The 23,370-nt window shown below is 37.5% G+C and overlaps 1 protein-coding gene across 1 annotated transcript in view; it reads right to left on the bottom strand.

The window, feature by feature from the left end:
- The window catches only part of PLXDC2 (plexin domain containing 2), a 282,191-nt gene that overhangs the window by 123,253 nt on the left and 135,568 nt on the right, over positions 1-23,370 (bottom strand). The window contains exons 3-4 of the mRNA XM_049798209.1: positions 11,833-11,979; positions 6,933-7,002 (exon numbers count right to left, since the gene is read on the bottom strand). Of these exons, the coding sequence (XP_049654166.1) occupies positions 6,933-7,002; positions 11,833-11,979 (217 nt within the window). The remainder of the gene's footprint in view (positions 1-6,932; positions 7,003-11,832; positions 11,980-23,370) is intronic.

The raw sequence follows: 23,370 nt of genomic DNA, 5'->3' as shown, positions 1-23,370 counted from the left end.
CTAGTTGGGGTCTACATGTTCATGTCCCAGAGCAAACTAAGCTTCAACCCTCCATTGCCCTTCATCTCTTTCTCTCCTTATTCTCTCCTTTAGACCTTATTTTCTCCCTTTGAACTTGGAAATTGATAGTTACTTGCCTGAGTTAAGACTGAGTGAAAAATTAACCCCAGACTTCAGGATTTAGCTCATAGACATATTTTCCATTTTTAGTTTGCTGAAAGTAATTACTCCTACATTTTTGGGACTGACGTTCAAGGAGTAACAGTTTCTTTCAATTCTGAAAATTTCATTTCATTAATGATATCATAATTAATTGAAATGTATTTGTTAGTGGAACATCTAAGTGTACAGTCATAATCAGCATGTTAATACTTGCATTGACTTCCATTTTGCAAAGCAGTTACTGGCTTCAGGAATAAAACATGGTTCAAAGCAAACAACCTCAATGTCAGAAAATTATAGTCATGACAATTTTCTGGATTGGTCTAGAAATGTTCACTATGTGTAGAGAAAATTTAACAGAAATGGGCTTTGAAAAACCTAAACAAAACCCACAACAGAACCCAAGATGATAGTTACTTATCAGAAAACTGCAACACTTTCAGGTGATGTACTCATGGTTTTCTTTTTAACGACAATTCCTGAACGACTGGCTAAATCAAAGGTCATATTGACCAGCAAGATCATTTAAGCTGTTTTGGAGCTTCCAGATATTGTTCTGCCAGGAAAGAAAAAAAAAAAAAAAAAAAAAAGTTGCTGCCACTATGTACTTAGAGGTGTCTCTGCAGGAATTAGCCCCAAATTAACCCCAAGTATTTGCATGTCTATTTGAGGAAGACTTTTGCTTTATTTTCACCTGTACAAATACTTTGGTCGTATTCTAAACACCTTTTCTATGTATTTGCTGCAATTTCCACTATTGCATGCTTCCTGCTACAGACAAAACCACGTGAGTACAGAGGATAGAAGAAATCTCATTTTAGCCCCAGTGAACAGATTATTCGGTGTGAGGCAGCGTGGCTGTTGTGGAGTTCACAACCTAAGTGGGGTCAGACAGACTGGGACTGTGCCAAACAAAGCGGTGGTGGCTGGAAGGACAAAGGGCTTGGCTCTCGTTTGTTCCTTATATTGGGGCTCATGCTGGCGTGACACACTCCTGGTTTCCACAACAGAGCTTCCTACTGCAGTTTCCTTCACAAAGCCTGTGAAATATTTCTGGGCCTCCATGTGCCTTACCAGTGCCTACAGGGATGGAGTTTCTCATATTCTGTTGTCACCACTATCTCTACAAAATGGGCTGGAGCAAGAGCCAGGACAGCATTAATCTCTGTAAAAACCTAACTCAGACTTCCACCTAGGAAGCCTACAATCTGAGTGTGAGTCTAGCACGGGTTGAGCAAGAAGTTTTTGGCTCCTGACTTCAATTCTGTTCACCTAGGATGCCTAGTGGAGCCACATTTTGCACAAATCCTCAAAATTTTCTGTGTTGTCAGCCCAATGCAGTAACCTGATAACCAGACATACCTTTAGAGCATTAACAGGCTTGGGGCTTTGTACTACCCTTCTTTACCTGTCCCCTATCTGCTAAATTCCCCCCAAATGTTAGTAATAGATTATATACTTGAGTTGCCCAAGATACCAACCTCAAAAGCAATTAAGTTTTCATACAGTGGGAGCTCTCAGCCACGTTTAGATGGTGTCATTAACTCTGAAAACTCTACCAGTGTACTCAAGGCTAACTACAGCAGCTGTCATTATAGGCACACAATATGGGAAAGATAACTCCAATATGGATAGTAATAACTAAATTTTCCTGAAGATTTTAGGGAAAAATTAGGAAAAAAAATAAAAGATTTTTTTTAACATAGATATGATAGAAAAATAATATATTATTTTATCAATCAACTCTAAATAAAAAAATACCTCAATCTTGACTGCCCTGGGGTAAATTCAGGAAGACCACATAGGCTCATTAAAACCAGCGTGAGGATGATAAAGTTATAATCAAAGATGTACCAGCAAGAACGTTGCTGAATTCATCCTAGTTCAAAAAGTAACAGCACAAACTACTACATCAAAATAGTGGAAACTAATGTCAATTCAAGATCTGCCTCTCAAATCACCTCGCAAGATTTACATATTACACTACCTATAAAAATATAACTGCTATTGAAATAGAGAAAAAAGTTACCTTCAAAAAGTTGTCAAACAAAATACATGGAAAAAAAATTAAAAAAAAAAAAAAAATAAAGAGAAAGACTTGAAGATACCTTGAAGGATTCCCCAATAAAATACCAGAAGCATACCCATGCCAGGTTCTCTGCACTGTCCAATAAAATCTGACAAACCTAAGGTATTGTCTTGTAAACAACTGCTTAACTATTTCCTTGAGACCATAATTTTAGAGAAAAGTTCCATGACCACAATATTGTTTTGCTAGTATATGAAAATACAGAACTATTTTTTTTATTTGCTGTTTCCTTTGCTGCTTCCAAATATCTACAGTTAAATGTGAAAATCAATTATGTTTTATGTTCCTAAGGAGGTAGGTACTATTACATATTCTTGATTTACAGGCTATATACAATACTGTTTAGTTATTCCATGGAAAGGACAGAGACTGAAACTGCTTTAAGATCTCTTATGATCATTCAAACCATCAGAAGAAATTCCAAAAATGAAAATTAAAACCTTTATTAATCCCAGGCAACAAATACAAGATTTAATGAAAACCCATAATAATCTGGGTTAGCTACCACCCTCCTCTTTCACACTGCTACAGGCATAGCAATACTATAGAGAAATGCAATGTCAATGGGAGATACCATAGAAGGAAAAAAAAATTCCTAAATAATTTACTGTATCCGATACAAAGCTGCACTAGAAGGCATAGAGGGCTAAACACAAAAAATAAGCGACAGAGAATAAACAAGAGGGTCTTACTACCGTGAGCATGGAAAATTAATACAACCAAGTACGAAGCTTTGCTGCATGTTGAGTATGATGTGGGGCCACAGAGTTTCTAGGGCTCCCATGAGAAGGGCTGTGTTACTGCCTGGAGAGCTGTAGCACAGAGAAGGTTTTCCCACCTCCACAGCAATGGAATTCTGTTACGTGTGTTAGTGACTGGCAACAAACAGACTTCACGAGCTTAGCTCCCTGACATTCGCAGCATGACTCACTAACTCACGAGTGGTTTATTATAGAAATAACCACAGTTGTGACCTGTAGAGCACAAACTTTAGAAAGCTTCACAAAAAACAAAACTCAGCTTCTTCTTGTGTTATCTACTATTATTAAAGCTTTGAGAGCTCTCCAGAGGTTGCTTTAAAAATGCTCTCTAGGAATGTGCGGAGATAGATGCGCATATCCCAAAGAACCACAAATTACCAATGTTAATTATGTTAATAATACTATAAGCTGTCTTACCTTCTAGTTATGAATTAAATAGCCTTGTCAAATGCAAGCTAAGGAGACCAGTGAATAAAGCCCTCAAACTAGTTATTTTCACTCTTCCTTTCTTTAGTTAATCACAATCAGCTCATGAAAACCATTCAGAAGAGGAAATAAAAACTAGTTAAAGAAACAAAAAAAAAGTTAAGTTTAACATTGCAGCAATTTCAAAGTCATCTTAAGTAATTTGGAAACCCTACTATGCCACAATGCACCCTCCATGAAGAATGGCAGAAACCATTTGGGTAGACGTTTTTATTGTGACAGGGATTTAATGTGCCATTGTCCTCAACTTTCCTTTTAACAAGGTTATTTAATTTATGATTTGGAGGTAAAAACAGTTTGTAGTGTCATCATTAGCATAATTAATCATATCCTGCTCTCCAGTAAGTGGACATCTGTCATGTAGGACTTCTGTACACATTAACTCTGTCATTCTTTTGATCTCAGAATAACCTCTGGAGGTGTTCCAGATCTCTAATAATAGTAATACCATTGTAAATTCTTGGTTACTAAGAAATAGCAGACCATACAGTACAAAAAGCACTTGGAACCTTTCTTTATCCTTTATTGCTAGGCTATAAGCCACACAGCACCACCAATGACTTATGGTAACAAAATTTGCAAATTTTGTTTGCAAGAAATAGATCTTTCTTTTCCCGCTAAATGGTTTTAGGAAGCTTAAAGTTGTAGAAAGGGTTGCATCCTGTCCTGGATCGATACGATGACTTTCAGTTACTGAGCTTTGTCAAGATAATATTTTTAAAGAGATTACTGAATAGATCTTTTCCATGCGTAACTTTGAGGCTGAAAATCATGGATGTGTCACATGAAAGACAGAATATCTTTGTGCTAGTGTCAGTGGCCTATAGTATAAGGACTGGTGTTGAATTCCTATTTAGCTTGACAATATCCATAGATCTATTCACAGCAATATTTTTTTATTTAGTAGAACTGGAGCAAAAGGAAAAGCAGAATTATCATTCAGTGTTCCATTAATAGCAAGAGAAAAGAGTGCTGCAGAGCTGCAGCTATTCTTATATGTTTACAAGATTTTTTTGTTTTGTTTTGGGTTTTTTTCAAAAAACAAATGCCAAAACACCCAAATTCCCCAAATGCTCTAAACCAGAAGAAAAATAAGTTTCCCTCAAATTACTACTACACAGCTCTCCTTGGGAGCTTAACTTCACTCCCAAGTCCTTGGGGACAGATGGGTGACAGTAGTATATTAGTGACAGCAGTGGTAAAAATTCAGGGCTTCCATTAAAAGTGAAGGCCCGGCAGAATGACCACACAAGAATTACTTGGAGAAAGAGCAATCTTTGTGAAGTTTTAAGGAATTAAGTTCAGCAGTAAGAATAGGGGGACATTTACAGAATGAATCCTGTCCCCACATCCTGGTTTCAGCTGGGATAGAGCTAACTGTCTTCCTAGTAGCTGGTACAGTGCTATGTTTTGAGTTCAGTATGGGAAGAATGTTGATAACACACTGATGTTTTCAGTTGTTGCTAAGTAATGTTTAGTCTCAAGTCAAGGATTTTTCAGCTTCTCAAGCCCAGCCAGTGAGAAAGCTGGAGGGACACAAGAAGTTGGCACAGGACACAGCCAGGGCACCTGACCCAAACTGGCCCACAGGGTATTCCATACCATGGGACGTCACATCTAGTGTATAAACTGGGGGGAGTGGGGGCGGGGAATCGCCGCTCAGGGACTAACTGGGTGTCGACTGGCGGGCGGTGAGCAATTGCACTGTGCATCATTTGTGCATTCCAATGCTTTTATTATCGCTGTTGTCATTTTATTAGTGTTATCATTATCATTATTAGTTTCTTCTTTACTGTTCTATTAAACTGTTCTTATCTCAACCCACGTGTTTCACTTATTTTCCCGATTTTCTTCCTATCCCACTGGGTGGGGGTGGACTGAATGAGTGGCTGCATGGTGCTTAGTTGCTGGCTGGGGTTAAAACACAACACCCCACTGCTGCTGGTTTAGGTGTGCAGGATCCATCCCACCCCATTCTTTCATGCTACACAGATCATGCACTGGATTTTGGCACCCCATCAAATGCAGGTCCTCTAATAAGAGAGTACAGAACTAAGCATCAATGATCAAGCACCAAAATGAAACTAAAAGCAAAGCAGAATGGAAATCAGACAAGTCTCAAAATCCCAATCAGTAGTTCATGGCTTATCTGATCCAAATCAGCGTGAAAATGGCATTGCTGATCAAGAAGAGAAAACCCTACTACTGAAGTCACCCCATAACTGTGCATCCTTTTTTATCATTCTGACTGGAAATCAACCATTTAATATCAGCCTTTATTCACCTGTGTCCATCTCTTGCATTCTTCTGTTTTGGTAGCAAAATGGAGATCCCAACACAGAGCGTGACAGAAGCCTCTGTTCCAGCTTCTAGTCTTGTTGGACACTGACTGCAATTCTTCAATAATCTTTCAGTCATACCCTCCCCATTCAGAGCTCCAGTGGGACATGGGCATCCCCTGATGCTGGCCAGATTGCCACACATAGCATGAGAAGGAGAAACCTTGACCAGGGACAGGGTAGGATTGGTCCTGGTTATAGTGGCCTCTATTTCTGTCTGCTTGTCCTGTAACACATCTAGGCAGAGAACTACCAGCCAGAGTCCATGAACTTGTTGGACACATCCAAGGACTAGAGGATGCTGTGGGTGTGCTCTCTGTGATGCTGCCCTCTGCCTCTCTGTTTTCAATTTTTTGACCATTATTCTTCCTCCTCCTTTTTCTCATTTCTCATCTTCCATATAATTCCATTTTCTTCTGGTGTCTTCTTTGTCTTTCAAGGAGGTGGAGCAGGAGGGGAGCAGAATGGGCCAATTGCTGTTCCTAGTGTAGGTCAGTGCAAGCAGCAGCCAGCAGCAGTGGGAGGGAGAACCCTAATCATGAGCCATCAGTGGTGTCCAGAGCTACAAGATCAGGAGCTCCAGCTGTGCCATACCTCCCATCTTACCCCACAGGAGGAGAGGAACACAATGGTACTCTTGCAGACACTGTATCACACCAAGGTAATGCACTGCATTGGGTTTGCCTTACAGGTGACAAGTTACATACTCCTAGCAGCACTTCTTATCTTTGGATAGAAAATCCTCTGCCCTTATGCAAGCAAAACCTAAGTTTCTGTCCTTTGGCTTCAGCTCTATCTCTACAAGTGCAGCTGCTACAGACACACACACAAGATTTCTGGGGGAAATACCTAAATAGAAAATGATTAATGCTATAAAGTCTTACACTGAGAGGGTTTTATAACAGTTCAACTTGAGCAGCTGGAGGTTTTTCATCGTATTGATATTTTGTAATTTTCTTCTTGAGGAAAGGAAAATTTCCTAAATAAATGCTGCAGTTTACCTTTTGACATATACAGGGAGAAAAAGGTATTTTTAAATAGCTGCAAGAAACTCTTCTCATATTACTCAAAGTAAATGGTTAGAAAGCCACTTACCCCCAGTTGCCACAGTAATTTCACGTAGAAAATGGCCATAAAATGGAAAATCGAAGGACAGATTCACTCTCTGAAAGGAACAACACCAGAAAATAAAATTGACATTGTGCAGAAAGGTAAGAAAAAACGAAATGAACTGTCCTCCACTTCAAACATCTGTTTCATTGCTTTTTATATTTCACTGGAGCCTTGCTATTCTTAATTTGGAATTGCCAATAGGTAACTGGAAACAATTTTATGTAGCACTTAAACACCTAAAAGCAGTGGATCTTCATAACTGAAGATGTCAGAAACTAAAATATACCAGCAGACATTATAACCCACTCATAAGAATAAAATTAATAAATATTTGTAGAGTTTTTCCCTAAAAAAATGTTGCTTGAACCTCTTAAGAGAAGCCATAAATATTTAAGGCCTTAGCAACACCTAAGCGTTACAGGATGCCCACTCCCTCAGCTACACGTGGTTTCCTCCTCTGCCACACGCCTCTTCAGATTCAAGTGCTCTCCCTGACATCCTGCTGCTACCTGGGTCCTTATCTGATGAAGGGTGATCACTGGAATGCAATTCCTCCGTCAAACCTACATGGCACCAGTTCTCACACCTCTCTATACTGTTATCTAGGAGCTGAAATGATTTATAAATAAATATTCAACAGAAGTATTAACAAACTCTACTTAAGGTACTTACTGCAAAATAAAAAAAGGAAGAAACATCTTTTTTTTTTTCCCTGCTGTTAACCTACAGGTGACTATCCTCTATCAGCTGAATCTGCAGCAGAGGATTGTGATTTGGAGAACAGAATCTTCTCCTCACCTAAGCTCACCATAAAGCAGCTTTCAAATTCAAACTCATTTTCCCTCTCTGCCTATGGCTCTCTCCTTTCCCATCTATTCCACTCCTTTCTCAAAGCTTACCGATTATTGTAGCCACCCATAACTATCACCTGGTGTGCTACCTGGCTAAACTCTGAACAAATCAGTAGTCATGACAAAAAGGAGTGCTGAAATCCCAGTAAGGTCTTTTCACTGTTTAAATGTAATATCCCATAAAACCCACATCACTTCCATAATGGCCCAAAGCCCAAATAGGAACTGTGTATGCAGCCCATTATTATTTGTTATTTAGGAGGAGTTACTACAGTAAAAACTGGTGTGAAGATGGGCTGTTGGTGACTGTCCTCAACCTTAACCTTTGATGTCTCCACTTAAGAAAGGGCAACAGTCCGTATATTTAAAAAAAAAAAAAAGGAAAATAAAAAAGAAAAAAGGGAGGGCAGGGAAAGTGCATTTTGTCTCATTTTCCCTACCTTTATTTCTTTCCTGGGTTATTATTTTCACATTATATCTGAGTATTTCTTCTCTCAGGAAGGATTACGTTTAAATCCACCAGAAAAGTTTAAAGAATTATTTAGCATGAAATTAACAGCTGAAGATTTACAGTAACTTTAAATTAGATTTGCTTTCCACTTAAGTAGAAGACAGAATTTTGAGAGGATTTATTAGCGCTTTTTTGGTATGTTTTTAATTAGAATGCAAAATCCATTTGCATTGTGTTAATTGGACTGACTACATTCTAATGACCTTTTCTCTACATACATAAATATGGATATACAACTGAAAATTTCTAATCAAAATGGCATATGCAAAAGACAGCTCATGAATTAACTTAAACAAATAGATTTTTTTATCACGTCCTAAAATTTTCACTGCTGAGGTGTATGCTATGTTTATATATGCACCCCATTTAAACTACATCCTTGCTCTACCAAACATCACTTCCAAGAACACTATTAAAAACATTAATTTTCTGACCAAACGCTCCCTCTTTCCTTTATACACTATTATCCATTTTACCTATTAGCATTAACTTTCTGAATAACACAATAATCATTAGGCTGCTTTAAAAGAAAAATGTGCCCCCTTAACAGTCTTCTAAATTGCTATAATATAAAAATTAGTATAAAAATGTTTACAATAAAGACTTGATCCTATGCCCACTCAAGCCAGATATGTCTTCCATTGACTTCAATCAAAAAATGATGCCTTAAATTCTGACAATGTAAAAATGTTTAATATAGACAATTGTTTAGCATAATACTGTAATAAAGAGCCAACAAGATTTAAGGAATGTTTTAAAGTGTAATATTGTAACAGCTACTAGAAATAAATGTGTTTTTACTTTTGCTACTAGAAAGCATACCTCATTTTTCAGAAAGAATATCAGAATTTTCAACCCACTGGCATAAAAATGTTTTCTCTGTCCATAGATGATAGAATGGACTGACAATAAAGCAAATTGAGTTTCAGGCATGAGGTGATCCTGTATCTAGTTCAGTGTTTGAGTAATCAACTGTTAAGATACCTAATCTAAACACATTGAGCATCCATGCCACACCTAAAATTTTATTATATAGTTAAGATGATGGTGGGAATATACTGGAAAAAAAAAAAAAATCACTACTAGGGATATAAATCCTATAGTGTTAGATGTTTTATTTGTTCTATTAATATTTGTGTGTTACTTTCCACAATGACTATGCTCATTATATAGCCAAACAATCTCATCGATCCTCTCTTTATTATTACTTTTTCTGTAGAAGCAAAACCAACTCGCAGCTTCTGGAAACAGGATTACATACTTCCAAATTGAAACACACAAATTGAGACATTATTGGAAAAAAATCATTAATACTTAACATATACTAATTTAGCTCCTTGTTCTACTGTCAAGTTGGAGAATAATCTTATCAGCATGTAAATCACCAAGTCACAGAAAGATGTGCAAAATGTCCTTTTAAAGAGTAATGGCAAAATTTATCTCTATGGAAGAGAAGGGAAGAGATTGCTGCTTAGTTATGTATGCTCTGCTCAGAATATATGACTCCACAGTTGTTATACAGTTACAGAGAACACATCTCTTAAATAACTTCGTTGTATGGTACACATGGGTGTTGTTTGCTTGTACACGTACAAGAAATCAACTATAGACACATAAATAAAATATAATGTCTTATATGATAACTCACTGGTACTTTTTCATCCTTCAAGAGGGACATAAATCTCTGAAAAAGATTAAACCAGTATGTAGACATGGCTGCAGTCACTCGAGTTCACAGTCTAAGATATTTGGGTGTATATGAAAAGAGATGGATATCAGTGTGTTAAACCGGGAGCTCTGCTAGAGCTGACAGAGAGGCAGAGTGGGCAGCTGAAATTCATCAGAAAAGTCTTAAACCACTCGGTTTTGGGGAGAAACAGTTGAAGACCTCATGCTGCCAAGCTCCTATCTGCCGTGCTGAATGGTCATCCACACTGATCCCACACCCAGATCAAAAGCAGTGTTTCATTTTAAACATCTAGGTCAGTAACTTAAACAAAATGTCCCCCTTGGAATTGACACTTTTAGGTGTATAATCTCAGGGATCCAGCTGGAAACAAAAGTGCTTAGAACAAAGGCATGGAAGGGTGTCATCTTCACTAATCATTAAACAACAGTTTAAAATCTCTCAGAAGAATTTCACTAATGTTTAGGTCCCAAGCCTTATAAATTACTTTTATTAGGGAAAGATGTTTTACCTTATATAGGTATTTTTAATTCTTTTATTACATTTTTTTCGCATATTTCCATTCTCTCCCTCAACACAGAGCACCAGAATCCCAGATAGAGAAGGCAAGGCAGACAATACAGGTTTTCACTTTTAGGTACCCTTGAGGTTTTTTCCTCGTTAGAAACAAATTGTCTTAAGAAAATAGCTGATACAGTGTTTTATTAAATGTACCCCAAAGATACATAACTGCCTGAACCCTCTGCATTTGCATTATCCCTGGCTCCTTACAGTGTTTTTTGCTATGAGGGATATATTTTATGTATTGGACCCCCTGTTAGTCACATGTAGTGGATTTATCACCCCACTCTGCTTTTTGTTTTCTGAGCTAAATACTACCATATTTCTTCTTGCTGCCTCTTACATTCCTCTGAGCCAGTCACCTGGCTGGTACCAGGGAGATAACAGATAAAATGAGAGAAAAGCTGAATTAAACTTGGAGTTTCTCTCAGCTTTAAACTGCTAAACACACCTGCATCTTTAAAAATTGTACAACTTATAAATAAGGCATGAAATGGATATTGTTTTTAAACAGGCAAAACCCAAGAACTTTTTGTTGGAGCTAAGTTAATAAATGGATGAAACAAGAACCTCAAGAACCACAATTCCGATGCAATTTTCCGTATTCAATTTGTGCTAAAATTGGCCCTTGTATGTATGCAGTTTCCAGCCACAAGTGAGATCTGAGAATACAATCTGTAAATCACACAGCATTCAATTTCACTTCCTTTTACCAGGCAGCATGATTACAATAAGTTAAACAAGACTGTTATTTACACTCTGTGATATTTATTTGTTGATATCCTGAAATGGTGATCACATCTATCACTTCTGTTACTATATGACATTCTCATGAGTTTTATCAGTTGTCCCAAAAGAAAAAATAAGTGTAACACCTCATACAAAATGGAAGTGCAAACACAGATACACTCCATGGGAGACTTAAACTTCAGCAACTTAGTCCTGAACCCAGTTCTGTAACTATTGAAGTCAATGGTAAAATTCCTTCTGACTTCAGCAACACAATTAATTTATTGTTTGTTAGTTTGCGATCCTGAAGAACAGAGGTGAATATTAAATATATCTGTGAAGGTGTCTCTGAAGGACTTTTATAGCAGGCGCAAAAAGGCAACTTGGAATAATTTGATAGCAACACTGTGCAGATTTTCACAGCTTAACTAAAATTCAAGTATAAAGCTCTATGAACAGTAGTCACAATACTTTGTAATACTGCTGTGTTGGTCACTGGTGAAAAATACCCATGTCAAAGAAGAAAAATGTATAAAGACTTACTGCTGCTTGCCGATGGGTATTGGAAAGGATCCCATGAATTTTTACTTTGTCTTTCTCCATTTGGTCTATATTGACCCACAAATCCCGGCTGGTAGAATCATACGGGCCGTATGTCCTTGAAGTATAGTAATTATGATCTGTATCCTCCTGAAAGGGGGGAAAAAACCCACAGCAAATACAGATTAGAATGGAAGATGCACCTTAGTTTTATATAAAAACTCACTCTTGAAATACTGAGTCCTGTTGCTCCTGGGAGCAGCAGAAAAGACTATACTGCAAGTCAACAATAAAAAAAAAGTACAAATTGCAAATGTGTTGCAGAAGACAGCTCTGCTCCTAACCACAAGCAGTTGGTAAGGCAAACAGTTACCTCATGCAATCATCTTATATTATTATTATAATGTTCACTATCCCCAATTCCCAATCATACAGTTCCTGTAGCCACATCAGTGAAATCTATGGCAAAATATTTGATGGCTTTCAAGACAAGATGTCCAGTAAGTTTCTGTAACAACAGCCACGCTCTGACAAAGCGATAAGCAGTACTCACAGCTAACATGTAAAAAAAAAAAAAAAAAATAAAAAAATTAACATTTTAAAACATAATTTACTAGAATACCCTTTATAAGAACATCCAAAAAATTCCTAATAGCTATAGTCTTACAATGCCATTTCATTTTAAATCTCCAAAAGATTGTTTTACTGTACATTTGCCACTCAGAGAGAGACAAATACATATGTATTTGTAGACGAAAGCTTCCTAGTTCTCATGGTCTTTAAAATGACAGTAGTTGCTGTCATGCTCATGTCACAGCAAATTCAGAGGTAAAATACACGAACCCTACATGTGCTGTGGAAGATAGTGCTAGTGGTCCATCAAATCCTGCAGCTTGCAGATATCCTGTTCCATGATCAAGTGCATGGTTCAGAAGACAGTCAAAGTCTTGACAATGTCTGCTTCTTTCAATGACAAAGCTAAGACTCCAACACTCAAAATACTCTGTATGCCACTCAACCTCACTCCAATCAGTTTACACTTGAAATCATATACATTTAGCACAGTAAAAAAAGTAAAATTTTGAAACTTATTAGGCAAAATTTAGTCAGTGTTTAAAAACCCAAGTATAGGAAATTCCAAAATTTCTGCCAAGGTCAGTAGCTATGATGGTCTGTACCTTTGTAAAAGATATCTAAGACAGTGAAAGGAAAAAAGAAAAAAAGTACATGGTCCAATGTGAGAGATGAAACACATCCCAGATTCCCAGTCTTCCTTAATTCATCCCAAGCTGTTGTTGTTTTAAATCAACAACATTGCCAGCTTTCTGCTGAATAGCTACAAGTAATACTGTAGAAGTCGTACATTCTGGTATTTCTCAGTTTCTTCTTCCCTTCCTTCTTCTCAGCACCAAAGCAAAATAAAGCCTGAACGATAGTGTTTTAAAACTGGAATGAACTTAGAAAATAAACAGTGGCATAGAAAACGGAAGAGGCTGACTTAGAATTTAGTATTACCCCCGGAGATGGAGAAGTTCCTCTCCTGCAGCACCTCCTACACCCAGCAAGCAGTGTGGGACTACCCTCACATCACACTGTGCTGCCACGCAGACCTGACACCCCATCCCAGAACATATAACCCATTCCTACTGACGTGGTGCTGAGCTGAAGATATACTTGGAAAGGGCTTATATTCTAGATGAAACTGTTCATGTTCTAGGTTAAATATGTTGACCATAAATCTTGTTTCAGCTGGATTTCATCCTACATTAACACTATTACTGATATACACCATTGCAGACATAATCAGGTTATTTTCTCCTCAATGTTTTCTGTATCTTCTCCTATACTTTATATGCCAGGATGTACTTGCCCAGTAAATCCCAGCTGCACTTTTGAAGCAACTTCTAACAACTTCAGCAGCTCTAGGTTAGTCACACAAGCAAACATAATTAAACTTTACTGTCAGGAAGATGACAAAAGCCAGCTACCTTACCAAATTATTTTCTACTTTAATGGTCAACAGAAACAGTTATTACTGTCACGTATACAAAGGAGGTACAGTACATTAAGGGTTTTGACAACAAAGATATATTTTCCCAGTGTAATCTATCATTCTGACAGAATGTCAATAGAAATTAAAAGTTACACTTAAGGCATCACAAAGTTTCAAGGAAAAAGCCCCAAGAGAAAAAGAAGAAGAAATAATTACCCAAATAGCTTTTTTCAGATAAATATGCAATGTTTAAGCTATAGCTAAAACTGTGCAGAGTTTTTGCAGTTCCAGTTTTTCATAACTAATACAGCTACTCCAGTTAATTATTAGTAGCTAAGCCCTTACCTCCAGAACTAGAAGGCTCTAACACTGACCCTGGTTGGTTGTTCTGTAAGAATGCTTTAAATGGTATCTAGACCCATGCTTAAAGCAGACTCATCATACATCTTGTAAATCAAACACTTAAATTACAGCCTTCAGCTGAACAATGTTGTCAGTGTGTGAGGAATTACTCATGTATAAACAACTACCAAAATTTGAGTAAAAAAAGTCTCATTTATTGTTTTAATTCAAATTAAATAACCTTAGATAGTTGTGGAAGGAAACAAATTCACTTCCACTTGCATGATAGAAGGAAAACAGAATTGCTTTCACTCACTGGAACAGCTTCATAACCTTCATGTGGATGTATTTTATGAATGTACCATTAAATATTTCTCTCTCGCATCCTAATTTTTTTTAATCCTCTCTGTAAATTTACTATAGTACTACAGAAAGGAACACACACCTAACTACTAAAGTTGGCCTGAGCAGCTCAGGAGCTCTTAGTAAGGTTAGGATCCATGCTTGTATTTCAAGTCATCTCCTTCATAGTTTTTAATGTGCAGTACAGTGGAAATGAAATTGTTAGCCTTCCATAAATTTCCCAGCTGTAGAGAAACATTTTATTGGTACCAAGAGATACCTATGGGTTTTCATTCTGACAGACCTGTTTATGGTCTTTGGTTGATGGCACCTGCTTCATAATGCACTCCATCCTCTACAGATACTGTATGCATAAGAAGATGAGAAAACGCTTCAGATATTATGCTGAATTTGCATGTAAACTTCTGAACTAAGAAAATAATTTTAATACTTATGTAACACAGATGTTGAGTTCTGCAGATAGGTAGAATTATATATAAATACAAGCATGAAGAGAAACAAACCTTTCAGTATCTTTTAATGACATAAAAGCATGTTACCGAATGAAAGAACATGCAGAGCAATCAAAGGACATACCCATTAATACTTCAAGGTACTTCTTTTTTCTTTGTTTTCTAGGTATTCTGGGGATATGAGCATTATTTCCTATTGCTTCTCTAGATGTACAGTTCTGTCCAAATACTGCATATATATGAAGCGGGAAGCACCTCTCTTTTATTGAGAAATACAGCTTTTAAGCAAAGGATTTTCCCAGAGATTTTTTGCACCAGCTATGAGGATTACTGTTGGAAACCTTTGTAAGGATATAGGGAATATTCATTAGACCCTCTCTCATAACTCTTCTCTTTTGGGTATTTTTAACCTTAGGCAATCCTCAATGCTGAGTTGCCATCTTATTTTAGATTGTAAAGAAAATTAATTTCTAACATTTTTCACGGGGGATATTGTCTGATGACACCTTGAGTATGTTCCCATATTTCTGCAACTACAACTGAATGCTCTCAGGAAAGCTGAGGGCATGCACTATTCATGAAAGCTCAGCACAAGCGAAGATTAAGCCTTCTTTAAATTCTTGGTGTTCAGTATTTGTCAAATTCAGTGACTGAACATCTATTCCATACATTCCATATACAGATACTCCCAAATACAGTCCAAACATCACATACCAGTTTCCTCGATAACTGGTGTCCCTTAAGACATTAAGGCTTCAAATGTGTGAGGTAAACTGTTGCAATCAAGATAGTATAAAGTAACTATATGTGATATTTAAAAGTAACAACTACCTTATACCTCTGAAATGCTTTCAAATTACTAACTGGGATTCTGGCCAAAGATGTACATGAAAATTGTACCAAAACAGACATGAAATGATAAAGTTCCCTCTCAATGAAATAAGACATCACAATTCAAGGACGATGCAATCACATATGTAAGCATGGGACTTTTCAGGCTTAATTCTCTTCCTGTCACATTTTTTCTTTAACAGAAATTGAAAGGTACTGTAAATCTCTAAGAGACAGAGGGTATTATCAAACAAGATTTAGATTAAGAATAAGAGCCTCTGTTGAATCCAACTGCATGAATATTTTGCTTTTAAATACCGGATCCAATTGCATCCAAACCGCAGACATTACTGAACAAAAAGTTTTGCCATATCTATCTCTCTATATATCTATATCTGCAAGGCTGTAACTGAAAAAAAAAAACTAGTAACTTCAACCTGAGAAAAAAGCAGCTGGCATCCAGGAATGACCTCTGCTGTTGCACAATAGTATCCTGTAGAAAAAACTAGTTTCTCTGTGGTTGAAAGAAAAGAGAAAAACATTTACAGGACAAATCATTATAGATCAGCCAGCCAGACAACAATTACATTTTGGTAGCTTAAGTCTTGGTTGCCTTCTCCTAGTCCTGTGAGACTGTTTGTGACATGGCAATCAATCAGTCAATCATCCAAGGCTCCTTATCTTCAAATATCTGTGATTGTCATGAGTTATTGCCAGCTGCAGTAAAAGACAATTAGACTGCATTAAATTTGATAACTGTTGTCCCTTTAAATATTCTAGTTATTGAAATTGCATTTTCAGAATTGCATTGAGATGACATCACAATGAACAAACTCTGAAGCCATCAGGGATATGGAGTTAAACTTTATAGGTGCCTAATTTTATCACAGTAAAAAGAAGGTCTGGTATCTGATTTTTAACAAAACGCATTAACAAATTGTCCAAATATTGCTAAAATCACAGACTATGCCTATTTTAAAGTTAACTGAAACTGCTGCTGGTGTTTGCCCCCAAAATTAGTGCTGAGGAAATTCATCACCAAATACTAAGTTCAGAAAGTCATCTTTAACTCTGAATAGAATATGAGCATTTTTAAAGGAATAGTCTATGAAATTAATCAGACAATTATGCTTTCTAAAAGCTGCATTTGTAGAATAAAATGGAAACACTGGAAAGAGAAAACAGGCAATTATATATTTAAAAAAAGACTACTTTTCAGGGAGAAAACAAAGATAATAATAAAATACTTACTGGGAAATTTAGAAGAAGGAAATAAGCCAGCAATTAAACATATTTCCCTAATGAAGAAAAGTAGTTCTGGCAATTCATTTTTCAGGAGAAAAAAAAGAACACCCTTTCTATTAAAATAAACCAGCAACAAGATGGCCCTGCATGCATACAACAAAACCAGCTTCCTCAAAATGATTTGCACTCTAACCTAATCTCACGTAATGTTTGTTACTCTCTTACTATATCTCTACCTACCCTGTCAGTAAAGTACAGCTAAAATTGACTTCTGAATTGTTTCAGATTTTTGTTAGAAAATTGCTCTTAGATTTCTGAACATTATTAGTACCCACCAGCTGAAAACAGCACAGGAAGGGAGAACAGAAATGACAACTCATGTAGGATGTGAGCTAGCTCTGCATTGCAGCCAACAGAAAGCCTCTTCCAGCCACGTTTGAGCACTGAGAAGGGGCGAGAGAGATGCATGGTCACACTCTGTGTTACCAGGGCAGAAGAAGCATGTGTGTATGGTGTTGCAATTTAATTTCCTTATTTATTTACCTTTTCTTTAGGTGGGCACTGACTGAGACAGGGGTGGGTGGCAAGTATACATGGAGAATATCCCCAGTCTAAAAGCCATTAGCAAAGGAGATGAGACAGTATGAGAAAAGACCATCCATCTCGAGATGGGGTCCTAATGGGAAGATAAGGCCAGAGGAAACTGAGCGAGAGACGCTTTTCATGCTGCTGCCATGTAACTGCATTTTAACACAGAGTACCGTAATTATAATCATAACATAGCAATGTTATGATGCAACTTCACAGTTTTATAGGATTGGATGACCAAAGAACCCTGAGAAGTGCTTAATTTGAACTGGCCACTCAAAATGTGAAAGCTTTAATTTCAGTAGATAAGCTACAGGCAAACTACCACGTGAAAGTCTTGCAGAGGATATATATAGCGGCTGCTACTTAGGAAGCTCCATTGTTATGAGGGTTCTCTGATGCTCAGAAGTACCAATTTCATAAACACTTTGCATCAAGGATAAACTCTCTGCTGTTCAATTTCTTAACAAAAGCATTTGTTCTGTAAGAATCTCTACTGAGGAAACATACAATTTACAGAACTGCCCCTCTGCTTTCATGACAAAGCTAATAATCTGTTCTTTTGGGGTTTTTTTGGTCTTTTTTAAATATCTGACGTGGGAAGAACTTAGGAAATATATATAGGTATAGCATACATATTCCACATCAACAGTCAGCAGAACCTGAAGACAGCCTGCAAACATCACTGTTGATTACACAAGCCTTAGCAAAATCCATTTTGAACAGCTAATACCATGTCTAATGACTGAGGGTAACCCAATCTAACAAAAGAGAAAATCCTCTGTCTGCATGCAGTGGGATTAAGAACTTCATCTCACACTATATTCTCCTAGAACAGGCCTCATGAGTGCTCTGCAGAGTCCTGAAAGCCTGGGGGGGGTGTGTGTGTGTGTGCAGGAGTCCTCAAACTCGGGTTTTCACTAGGGCCAGTATGGAACTCACTTTGCCCAGAGTCTCACAGATTTACATCTGGAGATTGTTATTGTAACCACTAAATGATGTCATCAACTGGGATGAAACAAAAGCATTTAGCTCACAGCTCTCACCCTATGTACACGCAAAGCTTTACACAGCTCTACATCTTCAGCTCCCACGTTTTCAAACCGCACTTTTCCGAGTGCCTGACAGCACCTATAATGGACAGTCACACACGCTGACAGACAGTCTGGCAGAGAAGGATGCCATAAACCTGTTATCAATCCAAAAAGCTGTTTAGTCTTTCTGGCTTTGTGAAAAGTCAGTGTGGAGCCACTGCCTTTTTCATGATATTCAGCCACTTCTGAAAGGAAGCTTCCCTCTTGGGGACTGCTATAAAACTGTCAGCCTATTTAGGGGTCATTACACTGGTCTTATAAAACCCCTTGGACTGTCTTGTCATAAGAGACAAGCTTCAAAAAGACCAAAAGTATCTGCAATGCCTTACTTAAGAGAAAAAAAAAGCCAAATCAGCAAGTCACTCAAAAACCAATTACAGTAGGGAAATATTTATTATGCAGCTTTGTTCATGATTTGCTGGAGCAGGAGTTTGAGAAATGACATTCTCAAAATAAGCCTTTATTAACTGCTCTGTAGCATCCCCTCCACCAAAAGAAAATAATAGGAACCACTGCAATAAAATGATCATGAAAACACCTAGCAGCAATTTGATTTTGGTGTAATTATGAAACATGTTACAGAGTTTATTTTCTCATTTTTAGATATTTATAAATGACTAAAGTGTTCATAAAATTGAAATTGTAAAAAAGACTGTTTGTAAACATAAAAAAACTTAACTGCCAGGCCTAGACTACAGAGCATCAGTGGTTATGAGCCCATGCCTGTTACCAGCCCCATTCATAGGGGCTCATGACTCCAGATAATGCCATAAATAATTACATCTTTGTCAAGTTAGCTTTTAAAGATTTCGTATTTTAGTCTTTTAAAGATTCACTTCTTGTGTGGAATATAAGCAACAATGTATTTCTGAGTGTATATACTTTGACATACTTACAGGCACACTCCTGCAACTTTTTTCTCACCCTCAGATACATAATAATTTCAGTTTAATATTATCCCACCTCCTCTTTTTTTTTTTTTTTTTTAATCCAGGTATTAGAGCAATTTTAAACTCTCTGTAGCTTATTTCTTCACCCAGTGCATATTCAGAAGCTGGGATGGGCAAGTCATCCGTGCTTCCAATTCTTTGTCCCTTCTCTGTTGGAAGGTACAAGAAGAAAACAGAGCAACCAAGAGCCAGCTGCCCCAAGGCCTCACAGGAAGAGTGAAAATGGCAAATCTAAATCAGGATGAAAAGTGTTACAGATCTGGAGAATTAAGTTAATATTAGCAGGTATAGTTTCTAGTTGATCAGGGCTTTATGTAGGACAGTGCAGAAGCTGCCTCCACACTCACTGGTGTGTGCTGCAATTCCCGAGCAGTTAATACTGTGTCTCAGGGATCCATCAGGGCTTACAGCTGAAATCATAGGACAATCAGTTGTAAGGACATGTATGACTGATACTAAGTTGATACGGGGAGATACACGAGTTTATTAAGGCAGTAGCTTTTTACCTGTAGGGATAAAGTCTAATTTGAAGCTTTTGAAGATGTCTTATGTTCACCTCAGCTCCACTCTTTGCCAAAGCTGTGCCGTTCAGTTTGGCTGTGTGCTGTTCAGCATATAGCCAGACAGCAGCATGCTCTTCACAGACCCTGGGCATCAAAGGACCAGCTGCATCCCTGTGGCTTCTCTGGAGAACACTCAGTTTAAAGAGTTTGCAACCAAAACTCATAGTCCATTTAACCATAGCACTTTCTAGTTTAGCTCTCACAACACACTTGAATCTTTAGTTGCTAAAACATAGGATTGGCTGAAATCCACAATCAATATGCAGAATTTCAAAATTAACATTCATGTCTTGGAGAGCAAGATAGTGATGATTAAAGTGGTTAAGCTGTAGCCCTGATTTCTACTGCTCTTTGGAAAGTTTGCTCTTTGCTTTGGAAAAAGTATGCATTTTGCTTTGTTCAAGTATTTTTTTGAACACATCTGTAACAGGAGTTCAGTCAGGACGTTCTATACAAGAATATCGAAAAGAACACTATGTACAATTTTAACAAACTGTTCTTACCAGTCACATTTCCTAAGGACTTGTCACAGAAATGTTTCTTTATCTGATCCTGCAGTCATGCTCAAAAAAATAAATAAATCCCTTGAGAGCCCTCTAATATAAGTGCGACAACTGCAAGACATCCTATTTAACTGAGGTGCTTGATGAGGTACATGTTGGCTAGACAGGCACTTCCAAGTCACTCCCTTTGCATAACATCAGGCTCCAATCAAGTTTTCTGCAGGATCTGCACTCTTGCTCTTGCAAGCTGTGGCACTTAAAAATCTTGGCCTTTTCACTTCAGATTTTGATAAATAGGTAGCCGAGTAGGGTGGCATTCAGTTTGCAGGTTAGACACTTCAGTGTGGCTGTGTCCATAAAAGCTGGTTTTCTAAGTGCTCGTTATCAGAACCACAGACCTAGTAAATGCTGTCAATGAAGGTATGCCAGCTCAGCAAGCTTTCAGGTCCACTTTAGAGCAAACTGAATACCCATCTTGACTGCGCTGACTGTGCTGACCATGGATGACATGTCATTGCCTAAGCACAGGAGGAACCCAGGGCCATTAGAGACTTGCAGATATGATCCAGGACCTACAGCTGACCACTATTCTATAGAAGGAGCAACGGACCATTCAGTATAAACACAGTGCCTAAAATGATACCAGACACCTATAGTTAGGCAACTGAATTTCACCTTAAATTTCCACCATCTATGATAGGATACTTTAACTCACATACAAGAGCTTGCACATGTGTCATCTACACCACATACACCTATACTTGAGTATCCAAATTAAGGAGCTGAATTTCACCTTCAATTTCAATATTGACTACAACTAAAAAAGAAAACCACTCATACAGACTCCAGCCTTTCATAGCAATCACAGCAGCCTAGTATTTCATATAAATTCATATACATTATGACTTATATTATTAATATAAGAAAATCAACATTTTATGCGCTATTATGACTGAATGATAGCATTAAATATTCTATTTACATTTTTATTGAAAAAATTAAAAAACTTAAACCCTTTTCTCACATTAATGTAACTGTAGTCCAGCTGTATAGCATATGAATTACTTTTTCAACAGAATGAAAATTCTCAGAAATAAGATGCTGTTTCATTCAACTACGTAGTCAGCAATTGTACAGCTGTAAGAATTGGAGTTTTGTTTTCTAGACAAATAGGGACATTTGGTACACTTGCTTATAACTGTGGAAGGAAGACGTTCAAACATCCTCACCAAACTTGCTATAAACCACTGTGCCAGCCAGTCAGTTATACTCCCCAAATGAGCACCCACCGGGCTGCTGACACGTGGAAGCCACATTGTTAGCCCGTTCCACAGCAGTAGCACTTTGGAACCAGATTATGCCTGTTCTAGCACTGGCAGGCACTTTTCTCTCATACACCAGGAAAGAGGCATCCACACTTCAGCTGAGAAAGCTGTTTGTTTTACTGTCTGTACTAGAGCAAAAAGCAAATACCTACAAGAGATCATGGCATTTTATCCCTCATGACATTTTACTGCTCCACCTGTATGAGATCAGACAGATAGGATTTCCATCTGCAATTTCTCCCCTTTCCTACTTCTGTTGCTAGGGCTACAGAAAGAATACTCTAAGAGAGTGATGCTTTCATTTATTTAAAAATTTTAATAGGAATTTGTGAAAAGTTATGCAGCTTGATACACATGTATGAAGCAAACCTCCAGTAATGCTGCCACATCTCTCTACCTCTGTTAAATGTTGTGCCGCTAAAAAGTCTGGTGAACATGTGAAAGTTTGCTGTTCTTTTTCTTTTTTTCCCTCCTTGTTATTCACACTGCAATTTGTTGCAGACTCTCCAAAAACTCCATTGCCAATTTTGTGTTCTAGAAATAAATACACTGTTTTATTACTGATGGTCTGTGAAAAGCTAGACATGCTACACATGAATGCATACCAGAGTTACAGAAGAAAGAAACCAAAAAGATCTGTTATTTTCATTACTTATTAATTTCTGTTCTGTGTATGAAGTATTTATTATTCTCTTTGAAAAGCCTATATAACTCACACAATCACAATGAAGATGGGCCATTGACTTCCTGACAAATGCTGAAAGCTTTCAAGTTATAATTACTAAATTTACACAAAGGAGGTGTCTGACCAAATCGGAAACGGTGTACCCATCTGCTTACATGCCAAGTTGTTACTGTTTTGGGATAACAGATAATTGACTCTCCCATATTACAAAACCATGAAAGATTTTCAGAGTGGCACGGAGTAATCCATCAATGTCAGCAGAATTCCTACAGCTTTGAAAATCTATCCCTAAGGATTGCTGTTATCCAAACTGGAATTATGCAGCTTAATGTAACAACTTTTTACTTACCTACCCAAATTCCTCTGCAGTAACAACTCAGTAATGTATTCACCCTCACTCCCTGCTCCAACCAGCCATGCACAATTTACTGCATACTGTTAAATGAGCTAGGGCTGTTTGTTTTGCATGGGTTGAAATGAATATCATCCTCTGCTTTTTGCATGATCCATTCAATACAAGTCTCCCTCATGAGAACACTCCAGATGAACGTGGTGAAAAGGGTCAGAAGGGAAGTGACTGGAAAAGAGAGACCTTCCCAGCCTTCAC

This window comes from Accipiter gentilis, chromosome 4 (genome assembly GCF_929443795.1).
Source record: "Accipiter gentilis chromosome 4, bAccGen1.1, whole genome shotgun sequence".
Taxonomy (NCBI): domain Eukaryota; kingdom Metazoa; phylum Chordata; class Aves; order Accipitriformes; family Accipitridae; genus Astur; species Astur gentilis.
Note: the sequence above shows the minus strand (reverse complement) of the source record. Positions and strands in the feature narration are given on the sequence as shown.